This window comes from Rhinoraja longicauda, chromosome 1 (assembly GCF_053455715.1).
Source record: "Rhinoraja longicauda isolate Sanriku21f chromosome 1, sRhiLon1.1, whole genome shotgun sequence".
Lineage (NCBI taxonomy): Eukaryota > Metazoa > Chordata > Chondrichthyes > Rajiformes > Arhynchobatidae > Rhinoraja > Rhinoraja longicauda.
The window spans coordinates 143,535,393-143,558,907 of NC_135953.1; the positions used below are offsets into that span (position 1 = coordinate 143,535,393).

The 23,515-nt window shown below is 43.9% G+C and overlaps 2 protein-coding genes across 2 annotated transcripts in view; both read right to left on the minus strand.

Moving 5' to 3' along the window:
* wdr32 (WD repeat domain 32) overlaps positions 1-1,928 on the minus strand; it is a 28,485-nt gene extending 26,557 nt beyond the window's left edge. Inside the window, exon 1 of the mRNA XM_078413087.1 lies at positions 1,658-1,928. Within this exon, the coding sequence (XP_078269213.1) occupies positions 1,658-1,887 (230 nt within the window). The 5' untranslated portion in view covers positions 1,888-1,928. The remainder of the gene's footprint in view (positions 1-1,657) is intronic.
* A 1,903-nt stretch (positions 1,929-3,831) lies between these two features.
* The window catches only part of LOC144598039 (uncharacterized), a 43,369-nt gene continuing 23,685 nt past the window's right edge, over positions 3,832-23,515 (minus strand). The window contains exons 4-5 of the mRNA XM_078407915.1: positions 11,671-11,801; positions 3,832-10,978 (exon numbers count right to left, since the gene is read on the minus strand). Of these exons, the coding sequence (XP_078264041.1) occupies positions 10,703-10,978; positions 11,671-11,801 (407 nt within the window). The 3' untranslated portion in view covers positions 3,832-10,702. The remainder of the gene's footprint in view (positions 10,979-11,670; positions 11,802-23,515) is intronic.

The window sequence follows — 23,515 nt, forward strand, 5'->3', positions numbered from 1 at the left end:
TCTGGAGAACATGGACAGAGTGCTGGAGTAACTCAGCGGCTCAGGCAGTATCTCTGGAGAACATGGACACAGAGTGCTGGAGTAACTCAGCGGCTCAGGCAGCATCTCTGGAGAACATGGATAGGTGAAGTTTCGGGTCGGGACTCTTAAGACTGATTGTAGGGGGGTGGAATTGGAAGCAAGAAAAAGCCAGGACAAACCAGGCTGGCAACAGATGACATCAGTCAGGGTGGTTGATTTGCGACAGGGTGATCCCAAGGAGGCTACATCATTATCACCTGGGGAACTGGTTGAACGACTTTTAATGGGAGGGAGGGGGGGGGGGGGGGAGGAGTGTTTATACAGGAGCCTGAAAATTGTCACCTCCAGATTCAAGAACAGCTTCTTCCCAGCATCCATCAGACGCTTGAACACTAGACAACACTAACCACAACTCTACCTCAACACCTGTGATCTACTGTGGACTTTGAACTATGTACTTTGGTTTTGCACTACTATGGTTTGGTTAGGGTTAGGGCTACGATTAGAGTTATTAATTTAATGTATCTATATTTATCTGCCTGTAACTGTATTAATGGGCCTATAAAGTTGCAGGTTGTGCAAGGGTGAGGTACAGGGGTGAGGGGGGGGGGGGTAAGGGTGGGATACAAGGGGAGAGGTTGGGGGGGCAAGGGTGAGCGTGGGGCTGAGGGGGTAATGGGGGGAGGGGGTAGAAGGGGTAAGGAGAGGGGGTATGGCGGGGGGGGGGGAAAGGTGATTTACAGGGGGTACTGGTGAGTATGGAGTACGGGGGGGCGAGGGGAGTACGGGGGGGTTGAGGGGGGGAGGGGAGTACGGGGGTGTAATGGGGGGGAATTGAGGGGGCAAAAGAGGGGCGAGCGGAGTACAGGGGTAAGGAGGGGGTGAGGAGGCACTGGGGGGTGAGGGGAGGGGGTAATGGTGGGGCAATTGGAGGGGGTATGGGGGGGTACTGGGGCCCTGGGAGTGAGGGGAGGTAGTAATGGTGGGGCAAGCCCCCCCCCCCTGGCGAGGGTGGTATGGGGGGGGGGTGAGGGTGGAATACAGGGAGGGGGGTGAGGGTGGAATACAGGGGGGGGAGGGGGAGGGGTATGGGGGAGGGGTGGGGGTATGGGGGGCGATGGGGGGTAATTGGGTGAGGGAGGGGGTGAGGATGGGTTACGGGGAGGTACATGGGGCAGTGAGGCTGGTACAGGTGTAATGGGGGGGTGAGAGTAATGGGGGGGGCGAGGATGAAGGGCGCATGCGGAGGTGAGGGTGGATTACGAGGGGCGGTACATGGGGCAGTGAGGCCGATATGGGGGGGGTGGCGCTGGGGACACTGGCGGACGCGGGTCGGGGCACTGGCGGCGGGTCGGGGTCGAGGCCGGTGCACTGGCGGCGGGGTCGGGGCAGTGGCGGCGGGTCGGGGTCGGGGCAGTGGCGGGTCGGGGCACTGGCGGCGGCGGGTCGGGGCACTGGCGGCGGCGGGTCGGGGCACTGGCGGCGGCGGGTCGGGGCACTGGCGGCGGCGGGTCGGGGCACTGGCGGCGGCGGGTCAAAACACTGGCGGCGGGTCGGGGCACTGGCGGCGGCGGGTCGGGGCACTGGCGGCGGCGGGTCGGGGCACTGGCGGCGGGTCGGGGCACTGGGCTCCTACCCGTCGGGCGAGTACTCGAGGTTGAAGACGGCGCCGTGGGTGCGGGCGCCGAGGGTGAGCTGGCCGGCCGGGTGCATGGATCGGTACAGACTGGTCATCACGCAGTAGGTACCGCGGCCCGGCTCCAGCGCCGGCCCAAAGCCGAAGCCGCGGCCCAGCGAGCGGCCGCTCAGCCACGAGAAGATGCCGGGCCGGCGGCGGGACCGGGCTCGCGCTGCGGCCGCGCTCATGGCGCCGCGGACTGGGCGTCACAACCGGCAATGCCGTCACGGCAGAGGTCCGTCCCTCACTCCCGTCCGCGGTCCGTCCCTCACTCCCGTCCGCGGTCCAGTCCGTCCCCGGTCCGACCCTCACTCCCGTCCCCGGTCCCTCTCTTCCCCCTCACTCCTGTCCCTGGTCCGTCCTCACCTTCTCCATCATGGTCTGGTTTGGCTCAGCCACCAAGCACGACATCCGGAGGCTGCAACGGATCGTTCGATCAGCTGTTGGCTGCAACCTTACCCCCATCGACGAACTGTACACTGCAAGGGCCAGGAAGCGAACGGGCAAGATCATCTCTGACCCCTCTCACCCTGGCCACAAACTCTTCGTAGCACTTCCCTCTGGAAGGCGACTCCGGACTGTCAAAGCAGCCACAGCCAGACATAAAAACAGCTTTTTTCCACGAGTGATAGTTCTACTCAATAGACAATAGACAATAGGTGCAGTAGGCCATTCAGCCCTTCGAGCCAGCACCGCCATTCAATGCGATCATGGCTGATCACTCTCAATCAGTACCCCGTTCCTGCCTTCTCCCCATACCCCCTCACTCCGCTATCCTTAAGAGCTCTATCCAGCTCTCTCTTGAAAGCATCCAATTACGGGATTGCACGTAAGGTCAACGTGCGTGATGCACGGAGTTGCTCAAGCCATCTGGAGGACATGGCAGCTTACAGCATACACGAGTAACACATCCAACAGGTACATTCTTACCTTGAAAAAGCCACCAAAAGGCCAATTTTTGTGCTGTAAAAAATGAGGAAGAAGTTGGTGGATCCGGCGGAGGAAGGGGAACCAGGAGAAGGACTGCCAAGCCCAGCTGGGAAGAAGCAGCTGGGAAGACGTCTGGCCTGGGAGAAGGGGAGACGCGTCCGGGAAGAGAGGCAGGAGAGCAATGGCGAGAAGCAGAGGGCCGCCGACGGGGGGTAAAGAGGAGGAGGAGGAAGAGGAGGAGTGAGCTGGGAGAGGAGCAGCGGGAAGAACCCGAGCCGAGGTGCCTGGAGGGTCTGCAGGGTCAGAAGCAGGGAGCGCTGGAGTTCGACGACCCGCCTGAGGGCAAAGGGCCCAGGAGCCATGCTGGACGGCCTTGGAGGAGGAGGCAGTGGAAGAGGAGGAGCACACTGTCGAGCCTGAAGAGGAGGAGGAATAGGACCGGGGAGAGGCCGAGCAGCAGCGAGAGCTGGCCCGGGCGCCGAGGCGGAGGACCAGGCCACGGCTCTGCTCAGCGGCCCCAGCCCCGAGGTGTTGAGCACCGGCCAAGTGGAAGCGGACCCTGGCTGACGGAGATGGTGAGCGGGGAGAAGGGCTGGAGGGCCAGCAGGAGCGGCGAGGGGCCAAAGAGCCACAGGGAATGAGGCGCGGAGCAGGCGCTGAGCCGCACCTCCTCCTCCCCCCTTCGCTTCTATCCCCCTTATCCTCCTTCCTCCCTTCCTAGGAGATAGATTTCAACTTTAAAATGTGAATAACTTTAAAAACATAAAACCGATTTCAATGAAACTTCCATTAGCACCAAAGGGAGGACGGTGAGTAAGGTGAGCCTAAAATTGTCGCACTATCGTGTACCGTTTTGGCTGAAGTTTAGGAACAAACAAACAAACGAGAGTTTTAGTATATGGATTTGGACAAGTATGTGATAGGAAAGGTTTAGAGAGAAATGGGCCAAACACAAGCAAATGGAACTATCCCAATTGGGCCAAAGGGCCTGTTTCCCTGCTGCATGACTCAATGAGAGGGCAGCTTGTGCCATAGCTCTCCCCATCATGTCCATAACTGGCCATCTTCCCTTTACAACCCCAGTCCTGACTCAGGGTCTCGACCTGAATCTTCATCATCCTTCTGCTACCACAGATGCTGAAAGACCCATTGTTACAATACAATACAATACAATATCTCTTTATTGTCATTGTACAGGGGTACGAGATTGGGAATGCGCCTCCCATACGATGCAATAAATTAATTAGCTAGTCAGTATTAATTTAAACAACCCAATGAAACAAATTAGAACAGTTTTAAAACAGAATAAAGTGCAAGTCGATCTGTGCCGGTTCACTGTGCGATGTGACCATCCGGCTCAGCAGGACCGGTTCATAGCAGCTATGGCCCTGGGGATGAAGCTGTTCCTGAGTCTGGAGGTGCGGGCGTAGAAGTCCTCGTATCGTCTGCCCGATGGTAGAAGTTCGAACAGACTGTTGCAGGGGTGTGAAGAGTCTTTGTAGATGCTGGTGGCTTTTCTGAGGCATCGTGTGTTGTAGATGCCCTCCAAGGCAGGTAGCTGTGTTCCGATGGTCCTCTGAGCTCTATGGACTACCCGCTGAAGAGCTTTCCTCTCTGCCTCCGTGCAGCTGAGATACCACACAGGGATGCCATGTGTGAGAATGCTCTCTATGTTGCAGCGGTAGAAGGTCGTCTGCAGCTGTTGGGGTCGACCAGACTTTTTCCAGTGTTCTTAGGTAGAACAGTCGTTGCTGTGCCTTCTTGACCAGCGCAGCAGTGTTATTGGACCATGTTAGGTCCCCCGAAATGTGAGTGCCCAGAAACTTGAAGCTGGACACTCTCTCCACACTGTCCCCGTTGATAAAGATCGGGGCGTATTCCCCGTTGTTGATGATCAGCTCCTTGGTCTTGGTGGTATTTAGGGACAGGTTGTTATCAGAGCACCAGTCCGCCAGGTTCTGCACCTCCACTCTGATCAACCCGATCACCGTTGTGTCGTCTGCAAACTTGACAATGGTGTTGGTGTATCTTGTTGTTTTACCCTGCATCCATGCCAGAACAGTCTATTTTGTCTGCCTTCCTTCTATCAGCCCTGCCTTCCAGCCCATTATCCTCAATCTTGTGTGTAAGAAGGAACTGCAGATGCTGGTTTACACCGAAGATGTTTCGGATCGAGACCTTTCAACCAACTGAGTTAGGGAGGGGGACATTAGAGGAAGGTGAAGAACAAAGCAGAGCCTGAATCGATGACTCGGGAAAGGTGGAGCCTACAATGGTCCATTGTGGCTACCCTCAATCTTGTCACTTCCCTGATCCCCAGCTCTAATCCTGCCCTGTTCCCTTCCTCCCCCTCCCCATTTCCTTGACCCCCTCACTTCCCTTTGCAACTCACCTCCAGAAGTGTTGTCACCGAAGTTGTAATTTGAACAAACAGAGGGAGCAACACGCTATACAAAGTGAACATCTGTAACACCACTATTTATTTTTTTACAAAGTTCCATCCTACATCGGTTCAAAACCACCAAATGTATCCAAAATATCCTGTGCATAAACACAAAACAACAGCACCATTGAATGTTTACTCAATTGAACGAGTCTTTCCAGTTGATTGCTCTCTGCTTGGATTAACCAAACTGATCTTTGTATATTGACTCACAATGAGGAGTTATTATTGATCATAATTTCAAAGATCCAGACATGGGAGAGTCTAGAACCAGAGGGCACAGCCTCAGAATAAAAGGACACACCTTTAGAGATGAGGGGGACCTCATTGAAATGTATCGAATAGTGAAAGGCCTGGATAGAGTGGATGTGGAGAGGATGTTTCCACTAGTGGGAGAGCCTAGGACTAGAGGTCATAGCCTCAGAATTAAAGGACGTTCATTTAGGAAGGAGATGAGGAATTTCTGTAGTCAGCTGGAGAAGCTGTGGAATTTATTGCCACAGAAGGCTGTGGTGGCCAAGTCACTGGGTATTTTTAAAGCAGAGATTGATAAGTTCTTGATTAGTATTGGTGTCAGGGGTAAGCAAGATAATGGGGTTCAGAGGAAAAGATAGATCAGCCAGGATCGAATGGCAGAGTACACTCGAAGGTCGAAGTAAAATGATGAAATGATTCACATTTCATTGAGCAGCGTGACTTTAGAGAGCTCAGAAGGCTGAAAAGCAGGACCTCCAGGGTGGTTATCTCCAGTTTGCTTCCAGTTCCTCGTGCTGGTGAGGGCAGGAACAGGGAGATAGGGGATCTGAATGTGTGGCTGAGGAACTGGTGCAGGGGGCAGGGATTTCAATTCTTAGACCACTGGGATTTGTTTTGGGGAAGGGTGAATTGTACAAAAGGGACAAGCTGCACCTTAACAGGCGGGGGACCAGCATTCTGGCAGGCAGATTTGCCACTGCTACACGGGTGGGTTTAAACTAAGTAGTGGGGATGAGAGAGAGACAAATTGGAAAGACAAGGATGGAGTTAAAGGGAAAGAGAGTATAGGAAAAGTTAAGAAAGACACCAGAATTAACGGGACAGAAAGCTCACGAAGGGATAGGAGAGTATGGCCATGTGAAATAGGAATCGATGTGAAAGGTGAGGTGACTAATGGATTAAAAGTAGGAAAATAACTGCAGATGCTGGATCCAGCATTTTGTCATCCCTTCAAATGGATTAAAAGTATTATATATGAATGCGCGAAGTATAAGAAGTAAAGTGGATGAGCTTAAGGCTGTAAGAGATTGGTAGATATGACATTGTGGGGATTACAGAGACATCGGGAGGATCAGGACTGGGAACTGAATATTCAGGGTTATACATCCTATAGAAAGGACAGGCAGGTGGGCAGAGGAGGTGGGGTAGCTCTGTTGGTGAGGGATGAAATTCCTTTGCGAGGTGTTGACATAGGGACTGACGATGTAGAGTCGCTGTGGATAGAGTTGAGGAATTGTAAATGTAAGAAGACACTAATGGGAGTTATCTACAGGCCCCCAAACAGTAGACTGGATATAGGGTGCAAGTTGCAGCAGGAGTTAAAATTGGCATGTAACAAAGGTAATGCCACTGTAGTTATGGGAGATTTCAATATGCAGGTAGACTGGAAAAATCAAGTTGGTTCTGGACCCCAAGAAAGGGTAGAGTGTAGAGTGCCTCCGAGATGGATTTTCAGAGTAGCTTGTACTGGAGCCTACCAGAGAGAAGGCAATTCTGGATTTAGTGTTGTCCAATGAACCAGATTTAATAAGGGAACTCACGGTAAAGGAACTGCTTGGAGGTAGTGACCACAATACGATTAATTTTAATCTGCAATTTGTGAGGGAGAAGGTTAAATCAGAAGTGTCAGTGTTGCAGTTGAACAAAGGGGACTATGAAGGCATGAGAGAGGAGCTGGCCAAGGTCGACTGGAAAAGGATCCGAGCAGGAATGACGGTGGAACAGTAATGGCAGGAATTTCTTGGCATAATCCAGAAGATGCAGGATCATTTCATTCCAAAGAGGAAGAAGGATTCTAAAGGAAGTAAGAGGCAACCGTGGCTGACAAGGGAAGTTAGGGACGGAATAAAACTAAAAGAAAAGGTGTATAACATAGCAAAGAGTAGCAGGAAGCCAAAGGATTGAGTAACTTTCAAAGGACAACAGAAGGTAACAAAAAGGGCAATACAGGCTGAAAAGATGTATTACGAAGGTAAGCTGGCCAAGAATATAAAGAAGGATAGTAAAAGCTTCTTTAGGTATGTTAAGAGAAAAAGATTAATAAGACAAATGTGTATCCCGAAGGCAGAAACAGGTGAAATTATTATGGGTAACAAGGAAATGGCAGAAGAGTTGAACAGGTACTTTGGTTCTGTCTTCACTAAGGAAGACACAATCTCCCAGATGTACTAGAGGACAGAGGATCTAGGGAGACAGAGGAACTGAGAGAAATTTGCATTATGCGAGAAATAGTATTGGGTAGACTGATGGGACTGTAGGCTGATAAATCCCCAGGGCCTGATGGTCTGCATCCCAGGGTCTCAGGGAAATAGTGGACGCATTGGTGTTCATTTTCCAATGTTCAATAGATTCAAGATCAGTTCCTGTGGATTGGAGGGTAGCTAATGTTATCCCACTTTTCAAGAAAGGAGCGAGAGGGAAAATGGGGAATTACAGGCCAGTTAGCCTGACTTCGGTGGTGGGAAAGATGCTGGAGTCAATTATTAAAGAAGTAATAATTTTAACGCATTTGAATAGCAGTAAAAAGATTGGTCCAAGTCAGCATGGATTTATGAAGGGGAAATCCTGCTTGACTAATCTTCTTGAATTTTTTGAGGATGTGACAAGTAAAATGGATGAAGTAGAGCCAGTGGATGTAGTGTATCTGGACTTTCAGAAAGCTTTTGATAAGGTCCCACAAAATTAGAGCACATGGTATTGGGGGCAGGGTATTGACTTGGATAGAGAATTGGTTGGCAGACAGGAAACAAAGAGTAGGAATAAATGGGTCCTTTTCAGAATGGCAGGCAGTGGCGAGTGGAGTGCCGCACGGCTCGGTGCTGGGGCCGCAACCATTTACAATATATATTAATGATTTGGATGAGGGAATTAAAAATAACACAAGCAAATTTGCAGGTGACACAAAGCTGGGTGGCAATGTGAACTGCGAAGAGGATGCTGGGAGTTTGCAGGGTGACTTGGACAGGTTGAGTGAGTGGGCAGATGCATGGCAGATGCAGTATAATGTAGATAGATGTGAGGTTATCCACTTTGGCGGCAAGAACAAGGAGGCAGATTATTAGCTCAATGGTGTTAGATTAGGAAAAAGGGAAGTGCAACGAGACCTGGGTATCCTTGTACACCAGTCACTGAAAGTAAATATGCAGGTACAGCAGGCAGTGAAGAAAGCCAATGGCATGTTGGCCTTCATAACGAGAGGAAAGAGATCCTTCTGCAGTTGTACAGTGCTCTGGTGAGACCACATCTGGAGTATTGTGTGAAGTTTTGGTCTCCTAATTTGTGGAAGGACGTCCTTTCTATTAAGGCCGTACAGCGTAGGTTCACGAGGTTAATTCCCGGGATGGCAGGACTGTCATGTGACGAAAGATTGGAAAGACTGACTCTGGAATTTAGAAGGAAGAGAGGGGGATCTTATAGAAACGTATAAAATTATAAAAGGACTGGACAAGCTAGATGCAGGAAAATTGTTCCCAATGTTGGGGGAATCCAGAACCAGGGGCCACAGTCTAAGAATAAAGGGGAGGCCATTTAAAACTGAGATCAGAAAATACCTTTTCACCTAGAGAGTTGTGAATTTGTGGAATTCTCTGCCACAGAAGGCAGTGGAGGCCAATTCACTGGATGAATTTAAAAGAGAGTTAGATAGAGCTCGAGGGGCTAGTGGAATCAAGGGATATGGGGAGAAGGCAGGTACGGGTTACTGATTGTGGCTGATCAGCCATGATCACAATGAATGGCGGTGCTGGCTCAAAGGGCCGAATGTATGTTTCTATGAACCACAGATCAGAACCTTGACACTCGTTTTGCTTACCCAGGGTCTTATTTGACATTCCACACATTGTTAGGATTTAAATTACGAGAAGTTGAAATGTTAATTTTAAACTGGATTTAAATTTACTGTGGTAACATGATTTGAATTTCGTTAAGATAAAATGCCTTCATCATAATCCCAAATTTCATGGCAGAATCTACCTGATCAGTTTACACTCGCTCCAGCTTTTCAGTGTAAACTCATTGCCTCAATCCCATTTATTAATCTTGTTCTTCCTCAATTTGTTAATGTTACTTCAATGATTAGTCTCTCTCCTAATAGGCACGTTAAGAAGCATATTGTCCAGAGAAGGCGAGAAATGTCCCTGCAAAAACAAGTTTACCAAAAAAGGCACAAAGTGCTGGAGTAACTCAGCCAGTCATGCAGCATCTCTGGAGAACTTGGACACTGTGCTGGAGTAACTCAGCGGGTCAGGCAGCATCTCTGGAGAACATGGACACAGAGTGCTGGAGTAACTCAGTGGGTCAGGCAGCATCTCTGGAGAACATGGACAGGTAATGTTTCAGATCGGGGGCCTTCTTTAGACCTTGCATGTCCCTGGACTGATTGAGAGACGTTAAAACGCCAGGAACCTGTTATTATTTATATCTCACAACATTTGATACACTTGAAATAAATCAACTGTTTCTCAAGTCCTTCCTCACACTTACAACTCCACATTCATGCGATCTTCATCGTACTATTTACATAGCATGCAGCACAACTGAACTAGAAGTTCTCATTTTCTGTCGCATTAGAGGAAAGGGTTTCCCATCAAAAGAACCTGTCTCTTTTTAGCTACCTTGTGCATATATCGGATTTAAATTTCAAGGTCAGTTTATTGTCACACGAAGTAAAACTCAATTTTTGCACTAGAACTTAATTTAAATAGAATTCCTCTGAACAATAATTTCAAAATTGCAGTAAGCTCAATTAAGTTCTAAATAACCTCAAATGTTCTATTTTAAATATGAACCAAGGTTTAACATGAATCCACTCATGCCCACAATGTAAAGACAGTACATTCCTGTATGGACTTGATTCACCCCACAGCAGAATTCTTGTGTTATACCAATAATTAGTTTAGAACTGCTGGAAGTATCCTATGGTGAAGTTTAATCACCACATATGTACGGTAAATGATACAGAACAAAGTGCAATCCACCAGCCACTGCCACCCTTTGGAGCTTTGTCAATAAATGCTCAATCACATTGGTTATGTGCTACTTTTACAGACTGCATTAGGTATCCAGGATCAATGCATCTGAGCCCGACATTCATCCTCAAAGGATATGGGGGAAAAAGCCAGAACGGGTTACTGATTGTGGATGATCAGCGATGATCATATTGAATGGCGGTGCTGGTTCGAAGGGCTGAATGGCCTCCTCCTGTACCTGTTTTTCTATGTTTCTATCCTCGTGTTTGCCTGTAGTTTTAAATTTGTAATTTGAACAATGAGAAGATAAGAATTCCAGAACCTTCACTTCAAACGTAAATATGTTTTTCTATTTTCAAACTAAGCATTGGACTGAACTCAGAAACAGAAAATGGCCATCGGCTTTTCCTAACCCTCCTTTTTCTCTTTCTCCTTGGGCAATCTTCCCAATGCATAAAACTCCTCGTTTGGACGCAGCCCAATGACATGCGCCAGGCGGTTGGACATTGCGAAGAATGCGGTGATGGTGCCGATATCCCAGGCATCATCCCGGTCAAAGCCATGCTGCTCCAGCTTCTCCAGGTGGCCCTCGCTGATGTTCTCTGCTTTGCTCACAGCGATGGCAAAATCCAGCATCGCCCGCTGCCGATCATCCAAATCAGCCATCTCCCTGTTCACAACCACCTGAAGGGAACCAAATCGAGACGTCACTAAATGCAATTGAAAGAGTCTTAGAACTGCAGAGGACTGACTCAGGCAAGAAAAATGTGGAAACAAGATAAGATGCCGTGATTAGCTGAAATTGCAATGTTGTGCATGACAAAAGAAGCAGATCCAAGGTGTTATGACTAAAAAGATAAGATGCCCGATTGCGAAGTAAAACCACACAGAAAGACAAGTCTTGATCCAGACAAGGCAAGAACAAGAACAGAAAAGATAAGAACTGTTCGAGGAATGTGCTGAGAAATGTGTGTGATTAACTACCCGTGAATACCCAGGTATAAATGTACTGTCTGTGCACGATTCAAGTGTGTGGGGTCACGAGGACAGCAAGTATGTCGCCATACTCGGGGTTGCTCTCCCACTCACACATGCATGAATGAAAAGGTAGCATAAAGACGTACAGGTATGTAGGTTAATTGGCTGGGTAAATGTAAAAATTGTCCCTAGTGGGTGTAGGATAGTGTTAATGTGCGGGGATCGCTGGGCGGCACGGACTTGGAGGGCCGAAAAGGCCTGTTTCCGGCTGTATATATATATATGATAACTTCTTAAGGTGACCAATGTGGTTTGTTGTCTGAAAGTGCGGATTGAACTTTAACACATTTACAGATAATTAAAGAGAGTGTGTTTACACAAAATATTCAGCAACTCACCTGATCTGCCAGAATGGGGTTTTTGGAATACAAACGGTGTATGGCGCTGTGCGATATGACACAGTAGGGACAGTGGTTCATTGCGCTCGTGGCCACAATAATCAGTTCCTTGTCTGCCTTGCTGAGATTCCCTAAAGGCAAATGTGGAAAATGAGAAGACATTTTTTTCCCACAACATTTTCATTTGCCTAAAAAATGAAATGTTATATAAAAAAATTACAGGTTATTAAATTACCTGTAAAAATTAGAGGTAATTAAAAAAAATTACAGCCAAAACATTATGATCACTGACAGGCGAAGTGAATAACATGGATTATCTTGTTACAATGGCACCTATCAAGGGCAGCAAGGGAACAGTCAATCTTGAAGTTGATGTGTTGGATGCAGGAGAAATGGGCAGGAGTAAAGACCTGAGCGACTTTGACATGGGCCAAATTGTTATGGCCAGACCACTGGGTCAGAGCATCTCTGAAACAGCAAGGCTTGTGGGGTGCTCCCGGATTTACTTCCTTTTCATTACTTGATCAATATCAGAATATATGCTATTAGCTGATATAGTCAATTAGAGATATTGCATTCTGTTGTAGTAGAGATGGTTTCTTTTGTTGTTTTAGCTAATATAAAATGAATGCTTATTTTCAGTGGAAAGTAGTAAGATGGATGCTTGTGGCAGAAACGTTATCCTTGGGAACAGAATGTGTTTGTCCCTTTACGAGTGATAAGGAGTATAGAGAATAGGGGCTCTTGTCCTCTCCCACTACTCTGTCTGACTGTGTGAGTGCAGTGTATTGAAACAGTAAAGCAAGGTCATGCAGCTGCAAGATGGCTCGTCTTTAGAGATAAAGAAAGTTTATTTCTTAATAACAACTCCTTATATGGGTGCGTGTGAAAGTAGGAAAAGTTTTGAATCCACTCTAGGTAAATTGATGCGTTTCTCTAAAAGCATGTGACTTATATTAATGATTTGGTTTCTGAGTATGTGACCTGTATCAATGATTTTGTTTTCTCTGTAACCATAGGAATTATATTAGATTTGTAATTGGTCCTTGATTTCTTTTTGTCACACCTCTCTTTTCCTGTATAAAAAGTAACAATTGTGGAGAAGTTGTTCTTCCCCTCCCCTGAGTTGAGATCTTTTCAGACACTGGTATTGTGTCTGGAGATCCTCACGGGAAGAACCCCACTGTGGAATAAATCTGATGTGCTCATCCAGTATTACGTGTGATTATTCAGACTGAAGGTAAAGAACTTGATTTAACATTTTGGTGGCAGCGGTGGGATTTCAAAAGACAATTACCACGAGTTCGCGGCCAAGGAGCTGAGAAATCTCGGAGGCAGAGAGAGGAATTGGGCCCCGATGCAAGTGGTTTGTTTTACTGCATCGGTTTCCTCTGATCTGATGACGAATTGGCCATTCGCTAACTCTTGTGTGATGTCTTGACGAAATCAGGTCACTCTGGCGAATACTGGAAGCAGCAGATATTTTGGTCAGTGATTGATATCACTGGGAGTCGACTATAATTGAATGATATCGATATCAATACTACTGGGTCAGGTTTCAGTCTTGAGAGAGTGGGGCACAGGTCAGGTTTCAGTCCTGAAAGTGCGGACGCTGTTCAGGTTTCAGTCCTGAAAGCGTGGACGCTGTTCATGTTTCAGTCCTGAAAGCGTGGGTTACAGTCGCTGTAAGATTGGGTCCGATTGTGTGTATGAAAGTGTTGTGAGGTGTGTGAGCTTGTGTGTAGTGTTGTGGGGGGTATTAAGATTTGTGACGTTTGGAACGCGACTGTGTAATTTGTGTCATTTGCAACGCATTGTGTTGAATTATCAGTCAGCAAGATGGGTAATCGTTTGGATACTACAACTGAATCAATCAGTGCTTTGCAAATCTTATGTGAACGGTATCCTGACAAATCGGAGCAATTCAGACAATTGTCGGGGGAGTTAAACAAGAAATTAGGGGATGACTTTTGGCCATTAGGAGGAATAAAGGCTCTGGATGATGTTAAGAAGGTTCAGGAGATAATTTGGAAGAGTAATAGGGGTACTCTGGCAAAATAACTTATTGCCCTGTGGAAACAGTATTATCAAGAATTAAAGGAAGCTTCAGTGTTGGCAAGTTGGCAGGATAATGCCTTGAAATTGGGAATAAGAATTACTGAAGGGGGAGTGGCTAAATCAACCGGAGTGTTAAAGAAGGAATGTGCTCATGAAAAACATTTGAGACAGAAGTCTGGTAAGACCCTAATGGGGTCTGGGGATATGGATGTAAGGGATTACGTAGTCCAATGGCTGGCTTTCCCCGAACGAAGGGAGACTGTTTTTTTCCTGATTTGGATTAATGAAATCACAGAATTTATATGGTTCCTAACTCCCTAAATCCCCCATATGTTGTCAGGATGGCAAACTGGAGTCAGCAGTTTTGAGCATTCTGCTCGGCCAGCTGAACTAGTTGTCCTAATACAACAGAGCAGATTTCCGTTATGAAATGATTGTGAATCTAACTGTGGTCACCCCTGCTGGACATGCTTGTATGTCAGATGATTTAGCAATGTGGGTTATTGAATATATACACTTTGCAACTCATTGTGGTGCTAAAGCAACCAGTGATATGCTCCTAGCCACATGCTGGCATCCACAGTTACAATCTCTGGCTCAAGATATTAGCAATCGTTGTCTGATTTGTCAGCAACATAATCCTGGAAAGGGTGTACCTTATGAGATGGGTAATTGTCCGTGGGTCCCTTTGAGACCCTCCAGATGGACTAGTGAGCTGGAGAGATGTCAGTGTTATAAATATGTATTAGTTATTGTAGATGAGTTTAGTAAATGGATTGAGGCTCACCTGACAAGGGATAACAAAGCCTCTACTGTTGTGAAGTGTTAAATGAGATTATTCCCAGGTATGGAATTCCAAACCGATTAAGTTCAGACAACGGCTCTTATTTCATGGGTGAAATAAACAAGGAATTCTGTACCCAAATGGGCATCCAGTAATAGTTGCATTGTGCCTACAGACCTCAGGCTGCCGGACTAGTTGAAAGGGTTAATCAGACCTTAAAAGTAAATTGGCCAACTACAGGCTGAAACGGGAATTACATGGGTCAAATTACTTCCCTTAGGCCTGATACAGATACTTATCACCCCGGCTGGGGAAGCACGCTGAGTCCTGCTGGTATTATATATGGCAGGATCTCGCTGGGACCATCTTCAACAACTGAGTAAGTGGCTGTGGTCTGACCGGGACCTTGAAGGGAGTAAAAGTGCACTATCAGATCCTTTGTGTCTGGACTCCTGAAAAAGGTTCCTGGGAACACAGTGGTCACATAGAAGCCAATAAGCCAGTAAGAAAGTTTTATGAATTGGAGACTTTAAAACGAGTAACCCGTCTCAGGGAGGATGGGGTCTGTAGAAATACTTTATGAATTGGTCAGTGTGTTAACCTAGTTTCCCTCCTGGGGGAGGAAGGGGGGATATGTGTTACTTACACCCTGGAAAACATACATATTACACACAGTTATCAGCTTGTAACCAAGAGATTAGGAGACAAAAGATGGTCAGTGTGGGGGAAGCATGGAATGTAAAAGCCGAAGGCAAAGCAAGTTTATTTATATAGCACATTCCAGCAACAAGGCAATTTAAAGTGTTTTACATAAAACATTAAAGAGCAGGAAGCTGAAATAAAATAAGACAGGTATAAAATACCAGAATAAAGGTTACAGTGCAATGTAAGAATTAATAATTATTTGATTTAATAAGAGGCAGCGTCAAACAGAAGGCTTCAGCCTCGATTTAAAGGAACTGAGTGTTGCAGCGAACCTGCAGTTTTCTGGGAGTTTGTTTCATATATGTGGTGCATAAAAAATTAAACGCAGCTTCTCCAGGTTTATTTCTGACTCTGGGACAGAGAGCAGAATTGTCCCAGAAGACCTGGGAGGTCTGGATGGTTTATAGTGTAGCAGAAGATCAGAAATATATTTTGGCCCTAAACCATTCAGTGCTTTATGAATCAACAGTAGTATTGTGAAATTAATTATTTGACAGATTGGATGCGTGTGTGAAACCTCAGAACTGGAATGATGTGATTCACTTTCTTGGCCTTAGTGAAACTCGAGTGGCTGCTTCTGAAACTGCTGCAGCTATCCTGCTGAGCCATAAGTCCTTTAACCCTTGAGATATTCTTAAGGTGATAGTAGACTGACTGAAGTCAGTAAGCAGGCGGAGTAGCTGCTATGAGAGAGAGAGAGAGAGATAGGCAAGAAAAGTCACCATAAAGACTGTTAAGACATGGCCTGAAGGAGCTTCCTCGCAGCTGCAGGATTGCTTCGAAAGGACCAACTGGGATATTTTTGAGGATCAGGACTTGGAGGAATATACATCAACTGTACTCTGCTACATCCAAAACTGTGTTGACAATGTCACCGTCGACAAACGTATCCGGTTGTATCCCAATCAGAAGCCCTGGATGACGACTTCCGGTGGCGCTATGCTCTGATAAAGCCACGCGTCAACTAGCTCCGAAGAAAATCCGATCTTAAAGGGGAAAGAACGGGACGGGTCCACTGAAATTTGCCGATAACTTTCAACGAAGGGTGAGTGAAGTCATTAGACCGTGACTCCTACCGTTTATATGTCGATAAGTCGCACTCCCCCGTTAAAAACTGCTGCAAAACGAGCTGGCAAGGCCAGGCTGCCGGAAGAGGAACCAGGTCAGATGGAAGCATCAGCCTCAGCCTCAGCCTCAATTCCAGTGCCGACCCAAGAAGAAATTCCCAAACAGTCCCGAAAGCCACAGCCTAAAAAAATTGGATTGGAGGAATTTCGAACCATAGTTGGTGAGGAGCTTTCAAGTATGAAGGATGATTTTCAGGAAATGAAAGATGAATTAATATCATTGAAAGGATTGAAGGGAGAAATATCAACTATCATCAGTGAGAAGTTATCATCAGTGAAGAAAGAAATATGTGATAGTATGAACGAACATATGGTGGAAGTAAACTCTAAACTACAAAAGCTGGATTCCGACTTTACCAGTAAGTTGGAGCATATTACTACTACGGTACATCAACATGACGAGGCTATACGCGAGTTGGAAGTTCTAGCTGAGACAAGCGCTGATACAACAAAAAGGGTATTAACGGAGACTCAACGCCTATCTGATCTACTAGCGAAAGTAACCGAGAAATGCATTGACTTAGAGGGTCGCTCTAAACGTCAGAACCTAAGGATTGTTGGAGTTAAAGAAGGCCAAGAGAAAGATAAAAACCTCTGTGATTTCACTGCTGAACTCCTACGGGATGTTTTGAAACTGGACACAAAACCTTTGCTGGATCGAGCCCACAGAGCACTGAGAGCTCGGCCAGCTGCTGGCGCTCCCCCAAGGCATCTGATATTAAAGGTACACTACTCTCACGTCTTAGAAGATATTCTGTCGAGAATCGCTATCAACAGAAACTTATTATTCCAAGGCGACAATATCCGTATTTTTAGAGATTATCCTGCTGAGGTGGTTAAGAAAAGAGCACTTTTTAATGAGACAAGATCAATTCTGAGGAAGATCCCATCGCTCAGATTCGGAATGTTGTACCCGGCCAAACTGCGAGTCACCTACAAGCAGACAGAAACCTTTTATACCGATCACAATAAAGCATTCGAATTCGCCCGAGAGATTGAAAACTCGCTGAAGGGATGAATACCACTCCACGGCTGTAATCACTGGCAGAGAACTGATTGGGCTATAAGGCGTTATAATTTAAAGTTCCAAGACCAGTGAATAAGCTATATGACTATTAATCTTTATTAACTACTGTTAATAAAAAAATATTATTAATCACTACCAATAAGAAATTCAAGTAACACTTGACTCATGTAAATTTTACTTTTAACATTTAACTAATACACCCTAGGGGGGAAAACTAGCCTATTTTGGATTTTGGATTAAATTCCTTTGGGCCTGTCCTGTTTATTTCCCCTTGCTTCTAAAAGTATATATATTTTAAAACAGGAAAAAAAATAAAATAACTGTGTTAAAAAACGGAGCTAGTATTAATTTTTTTTTACATCTCACGGAAGTCCTTAGATTTTTTGCCACCTTAGGGTGGCTAACACTAACTGCACTAATTGTAGTTGTAGTTTTAGTTGTCTCTTCTTTTTTCCTGCACTCTTTTAACCTTTTATATATTGATTTTTTTTTTAGATTTAACTTTTATTATCATGTTATTTTTCAGAAATTATATACTTTTAGGAGATATTTCCGGGAGGCACTCTACGCTGTACAAAAGATCATCCACCCCTCATTCAAGAAAAATGTTGTAGTCCGGGTGCCAGACCATTTGCTTTATTATAGACCATTTATCGGTTAAGATGCAAGATTCTATTAGGAAAACAGGGGTTAAAGGTATTACATTTTGTAGTTGGAATGTCAAGGGTGTTAATGAACCAATTAAAAGAGGTAAAGTACTTTCACATTTAAAATCTATTGATGCAGACATAATGTTCCTTCAGGAAACTCATCTTAAAAATGTAGCACATAATAGACTGAAAGGCAAATGGATTGATAAAGTATTTCACTCATCGTTTCCCTTTAAATCAAGAGGTGTTGCTATTTTAATTCGTAAGGGTATACCATTTATAAATACTTCCTCTATAGTCGACATTGAAGGTAGATATGTTATATTAGTGGGAGAACTATATTCTACAAAATTGATATTGGTGAATGTCTACGCACCAAATTTTGATAATCCGTTATTTTAAAAAAATATATTTAATACCATTCCAGAATTTGGACAATATAACTTGATAATTGGAGGAGATTTAAATTGTACATTAGATTCTTATTTGGATAGATCTTCAACTCAAAGGAAAACAAAATCCAAGTCGTGTGAATTATTAAACTCTTATATAAATAATGCAAATATAAAAGATGTTTGGAGGATTGATAATCCTTCAGGCCGAGAGTATTCATTTTATTCACCTGTGCATAAAACTTATTCAAGAATTGATTATTTCTTGGTGGACTCCAAACTTATTCCTTATACGTATAATTCAAAATATCATAATATTATTATATCCGATCATGCCCCTTTAACATTTAGGGTAAAACTCCAAGGAGTAACGGGGAAACAGACTAATTGGAGATTTAATCCGCAAATCTTAAATGAAAAAGCATGTTATGATTATCTTAAATCGCAATTTGAGATTTTTTTTAACGCAAATGACCTTCCTGAAACACCTGCGTCCCTGCTTTGGGAAACATTTAAAGCGTTTGTGAGAGGATGTATTATTGCTTTTCAAGCGTCTCAAAACAAGAAGAACCGAGCTGAACAGAATGACCTGGAAAGTCAGATAAGACAGTTAGACATAACAAATGCCATCGCTCCCTCTATTGAAATACATAATAAAATTGCAGTTCTCAAATATAAGTTAAATTATATCCTTTCAGCTCATATTTTAAGGCTTTTTCAATATACTAAACAAAAACATTTTGAATTTGGAGATAAACCACAGAAATTGCTAGCACGTCAACTCCGTAAATTAGAAGATAATTCTACAATTCATAAAATTAGATCAGAAAATGGAGATTTGCTTAAACTACCTAAGGATATTAATCAGAGATTTTTGCAATTTTATCAGTCATTATATTCATCAAAAATAACAGATACTTCTGCGCAGATGCAAAAGTTTTTGCAGGAATGTAACCTTCCTGGTTTGAATGTGAGTGATAGAAATTTACTGGGCGCAGAAATAACTATGAAAGACGTTGAAGAGACTATTAAATCCATGAAAAATGGGAAGACTCCTGGCCCTGATGGCTTAAATAATGAGTTTTATAAAAAATTCAGTGGTTTGATCTCTCCACGTTTGCAAACTGTATATAGTCACGCCTTTAAACAACAGAGATTGCCACAAACTCTGACTGAATCAACAATAATCCTCATTCCTAAAAAAGATAAGGATTCTGAAGACCCTGGTTCGTATAGGGCGATAGCTCTTTTAAATACTGATCAGAAGATATTAGCGAAAATCTTAGCTCAGAAATTAAGTCTAGTTATAGACAAATTGATACACCCCGATCAATCAGGCTTTATAGCCAAACGATATTCATTTTTCAACTTGAGACGCTTGTTTAATATAATTTATTCAAATAGACTATTAAATGAAGATTTAGCAATCATCTCGTTAGATGCTGAAAAAGCATTTGATCAAGTAGAATGGCCCTATCTTTTCTCAGTGATGGAAAAATTTCAACTAGGTGAAAATTTTTGTGCATGGGTGAAACTTTTATATACATCCCCAACAGCTAGAATATTAACTAATCAAATGCTGTCATCTAAATTTCATTTAGCTAGGGGTTGTAGACAAGGATGTCCACTATCACCACTTTTATTTGCCCTTATTATAGAACCATTTGCTGAGAGTATTAGATCAAATTCAGATATTTATGGCTACAACACTAAACATACAACCAATAAAATTTCTTTATATGCGGATGATGTATTAATATATATTACAAAGCCAGAAATTAGCATTCCGAATTTATTAAATCTCATAACTCAATTTGGTTCATTTTCAGGTTATAGAATTAACTGGTATAAAAGTGAAATTATGCCAATAATGGAGCATAATCCGGCCATACTTCAACAATTTCCTTTTAAAATTGCCTATGAAAAGTTTAAATATCTTGGAATTTACGTGACTAGGAAATATACTTCTTTATTTAAATCAAATTTTCCTCCTTTACTTGCTAAATTACACAGAAATATCCAATTTTGGAAAACACTTCCTATATCATTAGTTGGTCGTAGTAATGCTATAAAGATGATCTTTCTTCCACAGCTATTATATTTATTTCAAGCAATTCCGATCTACCTTCCAAAAAAGTTTTTTTTAAAAATTGATTCAATTGTTACTAATTTTATTTGGGACTACAAGACTCATAGAATAAATAAAAGACACTTATGTAAGTCTAAAATTAATGGAGGAATTGCTTTACCTAACTTTTTATTTTATTATTGGGCGGTTAATATTAAAAATATAACCTGCTGGTTGGATGATTCTGATCAACAATCGGATTGGTTAAAGATGGAGAAAGAGGATTGTTTACCATTTGATATTGGTGCGATCCTCTTAGCTCCAATAAATTTAAATAAAAAAACATATGGAGGTAATCCCATTATACATAGTGTTATCCGTACCTGGAAACAATTAAAGCTTACGTTAAAATTGAGTAAATTATCTGTTTTCCTTCCTATTGCGAATAATCCTTCTTTTAAACCGTCTGTCTTAGATAGAGGCTTTGCTCAATGGAAAAGTTATGGAATCAAAAGGGTGGGAGATCTTTATCATAAGGGAACTTTTCTTTCGTTTCAGGAGTTACAGCAGAAGTACGGATTACATGTTAATAATTATTTTAGATATTTACAACTTAGAGATTATGTAAAATCACACATGCAAGAATATAAGTTTAGAGGTCCAGAAATACTTGATGTATGCCTGAATCGACATTATAACTCAAATAAATTAATATCTTTTATTTACAATATTCTCCTTGACATTGACATTCCGTCATCAGAATCTTATAGACGAGCATGGGAGGACGAATTGAATCAAGTTATAATGCAAGATATATGGGATGAAAGTTTACAACATATACATCAATGTTCATTGAATACTAGACATTCCTTAATACAATTTAAAATAATACATAGATTACATTATTCGAAGACGAAATTAAATAGGATTTTTCCTAGTATCTCTCCTATGTGTGATAAATGTCAATTTCAAGAAGCTAATTTAACTCATATTTTCGTAACTTGTATAAAAATGCAAAACTTCTGGTTGGAGATTTTTAAAATAGTTTCTAAAGTTATTAATAAAAAATTAGATATGGACCCAAAATTAATTATATTAGGATTATCAGAACATACTACAAATTTTACAGTAAGTCAGGTACATTTTCTTGATTACAGTCTAATAACTGCGAAAAAACTAATACTTAAATTTTGGAAAAAACCAATAACCCCCACAATTAAAATGTGGACTATGGAAATGACAGAGACCCTGCATTTGGAAAAAATAAGGTTTGCCTTAATCGACAAACCTGAGTTATTCTTAAAAATATGGTCTCCATTTATTGAATTTTTAGAAAAGTAAATGGGTTTGGCACAGGACTAAAATAAAAAAAAATAAAAAAATTTAAATAAAAAGTTGAAACTTGAGTTGGGGGTTGGATGTACAGCTGTGGTTTTTGTCTCCCGGATCTCCTCCCGTTAATTTTTATTGTTAGATCTTTTTTTTTTTTTTAACCCTCTTACTCTCTCTCCCCAAGTTTATAGTTTTATATTTTTATTTTTACTTTCTCTCTTCAAAAATTTAAAAATTGAAGCTATGTAAGAACTTTGTAACAAATGTGTTTTTTTTAAAATTTCGATTTGTACATATGCTTTTCAAAAAAAAAAAAAAAAAAAAAAAAAAGAAGCCCTGGATGACAAAGGATGTCAGGTCTCTCCTCAAGGACCGTAACACCGCCTTCAGGTCTAGTGATAGAGCTCTATACAGTGCTGCTAGAACCAACCTGAAGTGAGGCATCAAGGATGCCAAAGCGTCCTACAAGAGGAAGATTGAGGACCACTTTACCAACAATGACCCACGGCGGGTATGGCAAGGCATCCAGCACATCACTAACTACAAGACCAGCAACTGCACGACTGCCGACAGCGACGCCTCGCTGGCAGAGGAACTTAACTGTTTCTTTGCTCGTTTTGAGGTGAAAGCTGCAGGGGCAGACATAACACCCTCTCCAGCACCTGACAGCAACACCATCACTGTGCAGGAGTATGATGTTAAGCGCGTGCTCAGAGCAGTGAATCCCAGGAAAGCTGCAGGCCCCGATGGTGTGACGGGCAGAGTGCTGAGGGAATGTGCAGACCAATTATCTGAGGTCTTCACAAAAATCTTCAACCTGTCCCTTTTAAAATCCACCATCCCTCCCTGCCTGAAGTCCGCCACAATCATCCCACTGCCGAAAAAGTCTGTCATCAGCGGCCTTAACGACTACCGTCCGGTAGCACTCACACCGGTCATCACAAAGTGCTTCGAGAGACTGGTCCTGCAGCACATCAAAGCCAGCCTCCCACCCACCTTCGACCCATACACCAGTTTGCCTACAGAGCAAATAGGTCTACAGGGGATGCCATCGACACTGCTCTTCACACTGCACTGACCCACCTTGAACACCAGGGGAGCTATGTGAGGATGCTCTTCCTCGACTTCAGCTCTGCCTTTAACACGGTCATCCCGAGCAGACTGGTCACCAAACTTTCTGACCTTGGATTTTCCCAAACCATCTGCCAATGGATCAAGGACTTCCTGACCAACCGCCCCCAGACCGTCAAAATAGGCCCTCACCTCTCCTCCACCATTACACTGAGCACCGGCTCACCACAGGGCTGTGTGTTGAGCCCCATCCTTTACTCCCTCTACACTCACGACTGCGCCCCCACCCATCCCACCAACACCATCATCAAGTTCGCGGATGACACGACTGTGGTTGGACTCATCTCAGGAGGAGATGAGACAGCCTACAGGGATGAAATCCAAAGGCTGGCAGCATGGTGTTCAGTGAACAATCTTGTCCTGAACTCCTCCAAAACAAAGGAACTTATAATTGACTTCAGGAAAACCAGTGCAGAATACGACCCTCTACATCAATGGGGTCTGTGTGGAAAGGGTACCCGCTTTCAGGTTCCTGGGTACGCACATCGCAGAGGATCTTACCTGGTCTACCAACGCCATCACCACAGTGAAGAAGGCACAGCAGAGACTCCACTTCCTGAGGATCCTCAAG